This window comes from Pipistrellus kuhlii, unplaced genomic scaffold, assembly GCF_014108245.1.
Source record: "Pipistrellus kuhlii isolate mPipKuh1 unplaced genomic scaffold, mPipKuh1.p scaffold_m20_p_38, whole genome shotgun sequence".
NCBI lineage: Eukaryota > Metazoa > Chordata > Mammalia > Chiroptera > Vespertilionidae > Pipistrellus > Pipistrellus kuhlii.
This window is the reverse complement of record NW_023425538.1, coordinates 5,276,756-5,285,385: the sequence shown is the minus strand read 5'-3', so window position 1 is coordinate 5,285,385 and position 8,630 is coordinate 5,276,756. Positions and strand designations below refer to the sequence as shown.

General features: G+C 42.7%; 1 protein-coding gene across 1 annotated transcript; it reads right to left on the bottom strand.

Annotated features, from left to right (window-relative positions):
• Positions 1-6,524: 6,524 nt before the first annotated feature.
• LOC118702355 (intraflagellar transport protein 25 homolog) lies at positions 6,525-7,102 on the bottom strand. Its single transcript, XM_036408212.2, has one exon. It carries the CDS (start codon positions 6,991-6,993, stop codon positions 6,562-6,564), a length of 432 nt encoding a protein of 143 aa, XP_036264105.1. The 5' UTR covers positions 6,994-7,102; the 3' UTR covers positions 6,525-6,561.
• Between the last annotated feature and the right edge of the window lie 1,528 nt (positions 7,103-8,630).

Sequence of the window (8,630 nt, the reverse complement as noted above, 5' to 3'; positions counted from 1 at the left end):
TCATCTGTTACCTCTGTGCAGTCATGAATGGGTTCCTCCATCATCATCTGGAAGCAGGCTGGCATGGTTGATGGCCAGAGTCTTATGAAACCAGACACAGGGCTGGTCCAGGAGAAAAGCTGGGCCTATCCGGGTTAGCTCCTGGCCCAGAGTCTGCTTATCTGCTTCCTTCACCAGTAATGCTATGGTGGCCACTGCCCAGAGGTAGGCTGGCCACCCTGCTGCCACGGGGTCTAGTCTCTTAGACAGATAGGCAACAGGTCTCTTCCAGGGACCTAGAGTCTGAGTGAGAATCCCTTTGGCAATGCCCCTTACCTCAATCACGTAGAGGTGGAAGCCAGGCTTCATGACATCTGGCAAGGCTACGGCAGGTGCTGAGACAAGAGCCTTTTTTAGCTCCTCAAAGGCACATTGTCCAGTTCAGCAGCTGCGTTCCTTCAGTACATGTTCCTTCTGAGGTCCACAGCCCTTCTTCGATGTCCAAGGAGGCTCCCTACTTTCTACAATAAACATACTATTTCCTTATTAGTTGCTGGCCTTTTATAATTTCAAATTAACTTCTAAACTTTCTTTCTATATCCTTCAAAAATACATAACCATGCCTCAAATTTTAAAGAAAAGGCAAGGAAGGAGAGGGCAGGTCCAGTACCCTGTTCCCAGGCCTCCAGCCACTTGAAATTTAAAATGCCACATTTTTCCTACAGATACAGATTTATCTGCATTTCTAAGCCCCCCCTACTTCCCCCCGCAGAACATCGGTGAAAATTGTCCAAGCAGTTGCTAGGGGTTAAATCATACAAATAATTATTTTCACATTGTTTTAGAACAATTCTAAATAAATTATAAACCTTTGTGATGAAGTCTACTTAAATCTATAAAGTGGACACACATGACTGAAACTAAAAATGACTCCCTAAAGTTTACAAAATACAAGATGCAGGTACAAGCCCAAATTCAAGCTTACAATGTGATTACAAATGACAATAATGGCATATAAAGCAAAACAAAACAGATCAAATATAAAAGTTTTACATGTTACATTAAAACATTACTTCAGAAAAACTGACTTCAAAAAATACTGCCTCACTGACTTAAAATAATTTTTTAAGTGTAAGCATCACACAGATTTCTCATCTGACAAATGAGAACAAATCAATCATTGAGATCTTTGATCATTATTGCTTATTTTTAACACATCTAATACAGTTCAGCCTGCCATATAATATTCTAATATCTCTCTTCAGGCTCTTGTCACTTATTTGTATTCTAGGCATTTATTGATAGTTACTGCAATTAACTCCTCCAAATTTAATTTATACTTTGAACTTTTAAAGCTGGCAAGTCAAATATATTTGGCATTTCTTAGATTAATAACATTACATTTCTAAGAAAAATACAAGACATAATAATTAAGAGCTTCAATTCTGTTCTCTAGATTTTTTATGAGGCAAATCTAGACTTTACTTTCCTATATCTCTCCCTTCTTTTACATTCTGCTTACTTAGGGAGAAGTTTCAGCAACAGATCTGGTCACATATTTTTTCAGATCTCAAAATTTTTTTCTGAAGTTCAAACAAAGCACTGAATAATCTCTTTGCAGGAGAGCAAATAGTCTTGCCCTCTCCAGCCTCCCCTAGACCTCTCCGCACCAGAGGCAGTTTACTAAGATTTAAGACAATGTCAGAAAAATTGAATTTTGTTCATAGGTCAATCATAATCCATACTTAAGTAGCTATATGGCTCTGCTTAGCTGATGCCAATGTCAAAGGAAGACTAAACATTGTAAGCATAGCCATCTGGGCAGCTTCACCATGGAATCACCTGCCACTCCCTACAGATCACTGGGAGAGGGATTGGACAAAGGGAAAGATGGTGTAGCATTCAAATGCAAATGAACACATTCTTTAGCTGAAGACTTCCAGCATTATCATCTAGTTCCGGCCTAAGGGCAGGAAATTTCAAAAGCTGCTTACAATGCCTTGAGAAACCAGCCTTAATTTATCTCCCAGTTAATCTCCACCATTTTTAAAGCTCAGAAAAGAGGTTAAGTACAGCCCAAAACTATGTGCACTGAACTGGCCTTTTCCCTTTATATGAGCACAGAAATTCGAGATGCATAAAAACTTTCTTGAGGAGTGGCTTCGCCAAGTGTCTCCCCTCTCCCACCTCCTGCCTGCTTTGGGGGGAGGGTGTAGCAAATTTACAAATAAGAGCAAAATGAAACTTTTATTTATACAAACATACAAAGAACACAGAAATAGACAGAGGGCTCCTGAGAACAGTCTTCCAACTCTGTGGAAGCCAAACCAAACAATGGCCTCACGCCGACCGGTGGCCCTCTGACATTGAAAGCTGGCCACCCACTAGAACGAGTCTGCCATTGGCCATTCCGGACCTCCACAACACAGAAAATCACAACAACTAACAAGAGGGCGCCCAACATCAACATTTCAACTTAAAACCAGACTTGGGAGAGGTCCACTTTTCTCTCGCCTTTACAAGAGCAAAGAAATTTGCCCAAGAGGCCTCTTCTCCCAGACCCGATGCCGCCACGCCGGCCCAGGCCCCCAAGCAAGGCTGCTGCTGTCGCCATAGCTGCGCTGCTCGGGCAGTCCCCCAAGTAGGAAGTGTGGGTCACCCCAGCAGCTTCGTGGCTCCGCCACCCCTTCTCCAGGCAGCCAGCAAAATTAACCCAGGTGCCTGCCCCCCAAGCCAGGCCACCTCGGCCCATCCGCGCTCTGATGCGCAGACCAAGCCCCAAGGAAGCCCCCGCTCTGTCCCAATGCTGCCAGGTGGCCCTGCACCATCACGCTGGCCACACTTCGCAGGCTACATCCTCGGGCGCCATGCTGCCCGCCAACAACAAAATCAGACCTGGGAAAGGCTCCCGTCACTTTCCCACATGTGAGGCATGGGATCACGCTGCTCACCTCGTCCTAGGAGAGGTTTCCATCCCTCTCCTCATATGAGGGGACCTCTAGGAGAGGATTCCACGTCTCTCCTGCCTGAGGGGCCCTCCCGGGAGGTCAGAACGTCTTCCGAATCCTCCCGCCCGTGGTCTTAATGGCTCGTCTTCTAGACGTATTCTGGCATCAATGATACAAGGGGTTTCCACGTCCCTCCAGAGCGCTCACACAAGGACACGGACATGCACACGCTTACCGCGGCCAGTCAGGCTCTCCGGATCGGAGTCCCTCATGGTCCTGGGGATCCTGGACGAGCCCATATATGTTACGCCCAGAATTCGTGATCCCCAAGGACCACCAGGGAGCCAAGTCTGATGCAATAAACAAAAGAGTCTCTTCCATGCTAGCATGGGCTCTGTCCCACTCATGCCGACAGCATGGCGGAAGAGAGCGAATTTCGCCAAGCCCTGGGGTTTTACTCTGGTGGTGATGTCACTGCTTTGGCTGACCCTGATTGGTTGGGTGAGGGCTAGGGTCCAGTTACACAAAATGGAGGATAACTCCGCCCTGCCCCACAGTGGAGTCAGGAGTTTATACTCGCCCCGCCCTGCCCTCTCATTTAGAAACCAAAACCTTCATAACATTTAAATTATATTTATTAATTTTTATTTGATAAGGCTTTCATGCAAGTTCAAGTAGATTAGATCTGTTAAATTTAAAAAGATATCCTTTAAGAAGAGAGAATAAATTTCTTGTATTACTTCGGGCCCTTGGAGCTTTCCAAGAATCATCTCTGTTAAAGCCTTGAAATTTTAATATGGAAAAAAAAACATCAAATATATATGTCATAATTCCATATATGAATTAAAGATTATAATATTTTTATAATTATCTTAAGATATCAATTATATTTTAAACTAGTTTTGCATAGAAAAATTTTGTTTGGGATCACAGGATTAATCCTCTTTTTAAGTAAACCAGGGGTGTCGAACTCAATCAGAGAAGGGGCCAAAATCTAAAATCCAGCCTAAATCACGGGCCAAATGGTTTACTGAACAGTCATAAACTGACAATGTTAACCAGAAATGTGAATTTAAAATGAGTGGAACAATCTTTTCCTTAACAGTGCTGTTAACCAACTCACATGCTATCAAGCAAAACAGTAATATTGGTATCAAGCAAAACAGAAATATTGGAATGTACCTAAAATTCTCATTGTTTTGTTTTCTGGCTAGATGTCTGACACCGTTTTCCCCGGATCAATGAGTCAATGTTCGGTTTTATTTCTTGGGCTGTAGCAACCCGCAAAACAGCATGGAGGTTGTCATCGGTAATGCGTGATCTGTGCTTGTTTTTGTTCAGATTCATTATTGAAAACATCTGTTCACAAAGATAGGTGCTCCCGAACATGGATAGAATACGGGCAGCATGAAGTCGGAGCTCTGGCATTGAGTCAGGGGGCAGTAGAGGGTAGAAGTCCTCAATTTCAACATCCTGAAACCTTGATTTCAGGCCACTGTCAGACTGAAGCTCGATTATCTCCATCTGAAGGTGATGGGGCACATTGTTGACATCAACTGTAAAAGGATTGGCAAAGATGTCAAAGCCTGAGTGCTGTGTTCTAAAGTCAGAGAAGCGCTGCTCAATTTCACTTAGTAAACGGCTAACTTTGGTAGCCAGCCGACTGCAAGGAAAAGTACCAGAAATAGTGGTTGAGATACTCAAACAAACGGGAAAGTGGGCAAGATTGTCCTGTTCCAGTTGGGACTTCCATAGTTGAAGTTTACGCTGGAATGCTGTGATCATGTCAGACATCTTCGTGATGACTTGTTTGCGTCCCTGCACCTTCAGATTCAGTTGGGCGAGATGCTCGCATATGTCACACATCATAGCAAAATCACATAGCCAGGCGGGATCCGACAGTTCAGGCAAGGGCTTTCCTTTACTTTCCATGAAAAGAGCAATTTGTTCTCTGAGCTCAAAAAATCTTTTGAGGACTGTGCTCTTGCTCAGCCATCTTACTTCTGTGTGGTATGACACGTCTCCATGCTCTGCACCCACCTCCTGTAAAAACTGCTGGAACTGGCGATGATTCAGGCCACATTCCCATATAAAGTTAATAGTTTTAATGACTGTGGTCATTATGTCATTCATGTCCAGAACTTTTCCACACATAGCCTCTTGGTGGATAATGCAATGATAAGTAATCAAGGGTGTGTGGCAGTGACTTTTTTGCATTCTTTCCTTCATTAGTCCAACCAAGCCTTTCTTTTCTCCACACATTGAAGGTGCGCCATCAGTAGTTAGCCCCACCAACTTTTCCCAGGGTAATTTAAAATTATTTATAGATTTCTCCACAGCCTCAAATATATCTCTACCAGTCGTCGTCCCATGAATGGCAGCTACATCCAAAAGTTCCTCAGTGACAGAGAGGTCGGTCTTCGTAACACGTATAAAGATGGACAGCTGCGCTGTACCAGTGTTGTCTGTGCTTTCATCGATAGCAAGTGAAAAAGCGAGATAACTGCATGCCTGTTCGGCCAGCTGTGATGATAGATTTCCTGAGAGTTCTTGAACTCTATCTGCAATGGTGTTTCTTGACAAACTGACATTTTGAAAACTCTGTATCTGGTCTGGGCATACTTGCTCACACACTTTTAGCATGCATTGCTTCAAAAAGGCACCCTCTGAAAAACACCTTGAAGTACGGGCAATTTCTTCAGCCACTATAAAGCTTGCTTTCACTGCAGCATCATTTTTCGCTGTAGCCTTTGTAAACATTTGCTGCTGTGATTGTACTTTGCCTTTTAGTTCTTTAACAATTTTATGCCTTTCTTCCAAAGTATATTTGCCATACTTAACATTATGTTTGGTGTCAAAATGACGACGTATATTGTACTCTTTCATCACCGACACTGTCTCATAACACAATATACACACTGGTTTGCCCTCTCTAAGTACAAACATGTATTCATTTTCCCATTTGTCATTAAATTGTCTGCCTTCACCGTCAACTTTTCTTTTCCTGGACATTTTGGGATCAATATTGGCAGTAAAAGATGTAGTTTATTGGAAATCTGCGTTAGAAGGAAAAAGTTGAAAACTGCACAGGGATAGCTTGATTTGGCAGATGGAGTGGAGAAAAAAAAAGTCAGTCAATAAATGCCTGGCTGGGTACAGATAGCAGATTCTGTTGCGATTTTTATGCCTGCACTTTATGCCAGGAACTGGCAGCTTCTGCTGTGTATTTTTTATGCCCACACACTCACTCTCTCCTCTGCTCTGCCACCCGCACAACCACATCGGATGCCGGACTATAGGTCACGCCTCCTGAATCTCACGTGACTTGTTATCTATGCGCATGCGTAATAGATAGCAAGTACGGTGGCCGGCGAGGCAGCTGGCGAGATCACAAGCCTCCTATGTCACAGTGCGTCATTGTGATGGAACGCAGCAGAGTGCAGTGATGACAGCGCAGTGCGGGCCACATTGCAAGGCCTGGCGGGCCGGATTTGGCCCGCGGGCCTTGTGTTTGACATGTGTGAAGTAAACCAATAATAAGCGACTTATTTATTTATTTATTTTTTTACATCAGTGGAAACTTTATTTTAAAATACAGGGTTAAAAAACATACAAAAGCATTTTGTTATAATTATTAAGAAAGATTTGAGACTGCTATTCCCTCTGCAGAAATGCTATACACAGATGCAAAATGATCAAAGGCCGATGTAATAATGAATCTCAAGTAAGTGGCATAGCCATCATGTGCCATAATTTCTTCATTTTGAAGCTGCCCCTCTGTGTGTCCTAGCTCTCTTTCAATCCACTGCTCAAAACTGTCTGGCTCATTAGATGTGCTCTTTTCAATTCGCAAGGTCCATACAAAGTAACTTTGGATTACAAGCTTTTCAATTCTTACACGTCTGTGAAAACAAGCAATGAACTCTTGGGGAAACATTCCTGTGGTGGTCCAAAATGTTTCTGGATTCCCATCAATTATATTTTCAGGGGGATGTTTTTCATCACTTGATGTAACTAAAATCACTTCAGTCCCTTCAGAGCTCAAACAGAGATCAACTTTTCTCATCTTAAACTGTTTAACCCTCCTCCTTGATCTGGTGGTGATAGGGCAAAAACTAATATATAGATGCAAAGTGACTGGAAAAGCTGTATCTCCCCTGGTGCCTGCCCGGCCCGCTCGCATTTTGTTTTCTCAAAAATAAGTTCTTATACTTTAGGCATTTAATTACCACAACTATATAATTTCTCCCAATTTAATTTGCACTTTGAACTTTAAAAGTCAAGTATATTTAGCATTTCCTAGATTTTTAACACTTTATATTTTTAAGGAAAATATAAGACATAATTTATTGATTCATTTTTTAATGTATTTTATTGACTTTTTTTACAGAGAAGAAGGGAGGGAGATAGAGAGCTAGAAACATCTATGAGAGAGAAACATCGACCAGCTGCCTCCTGCACACTCCCAACTGGGGATGTGCCCGCAACCAACGTACATGCCCCTGACCGGAATCGAACCCGGGACCTTTCAGTCCACAGACTGACGCTCTACTGCTGACCCAAACCGGTTTCGGCAATAGATTCATTTCTGTCCTCTAGGTTTTTTATGAGGCAAATTTAAACTTCACTTTTATTTGCCAGTAACTCTGAAAAATGAGGTTTGGTTTATTCAAATGTAAATTACCACATTTTTCAAAGAGGGCTCCTGCAGGAAATTATATTACCTGTCTGCTGGGGGAAGGGCCTCTACCCCTTCCTCCATTAACAAAGGGCATAGCCATCCCTCACCTGGGCTATTTAGATCTTTATAATTAATACATTATTTATCTATATTTCAACAATTTTTTTGAGATTCAAATCCAATTCCAATTATTTTAAGGTATTTACTTTGGATAAATTCTATAACAGAGAATTTACTGATTTTCTTGAAGGCCTTAAAAGTTAACTTTTTAACTGAAGAAGCTGCCTAGGCCCTGACAGGGCCCCACAGACTTACATCACCAGGTCAGAGCCTCGGGTAATGACTGTGGTGGCAGGTAAGCCGAATTCCTTTTTAATTGACACTGTGGCCACTCATTCTGCCCTCTCTGAATATGCTGGGACCCATGTCCCCTCCTTAGTCTCTATTATGAGGGTTGACAGATCAGTCTCACAGCCATTAGCCACCTCAAATTCCCCCATTCACTCTTTTCTCATTCTACCTCGGTACCCCGCAAGGGCTACTGTGCATCCCCTCATAAAACCCAGTTGTCCCAAACCTCAGTCACCTACCTCAGTTTCACTCTCAATCCAAAAAGCCAAGCCATTCCTGGGACTGTTAGCGCCTTATCTCCTTATCTTGTCTATCTCTAGGAAGAATGCAGGCGGTTTAAAAACTCAAGCTGCTAGAGGCCTGGCTAGCCTGGAAACAGCTGTGGAACCTGTTCCCTCCCTCCTCCCAACCCCTGTCTTTTAGAAATACTCAATGGAAGGTCTAAGGCATGGTTATGCATTTTTGAAGGACATAGAAAGAAGGTTTGAAGGCTAATTGAAGGTTTTTGTGAAGGTTTGTACATGTGATGAAATGGAAGAAAAGAAAGAAAGAAAGGAAGAGAGAGAGAGAGAGAGAGAGAGAGAGAGAGAGAGAGAGAGAGAGAGAGAAGAAAGAAAGAAAAAGAAAGAAAGAAAGAAAGAAAGAAAGACAGAAAGAAGAAGGAAGGAAGG

What these genes read in the sequence shown, in the direction of transcription:
- LOC118702355 (XM_036408212.2), bottom strand. Translation starts at nt 6,993, where the DNA reads ATGAGAAAAGTTGATCTCTGTTTGAGCTCTGAAGGGACTGAAGTGATT.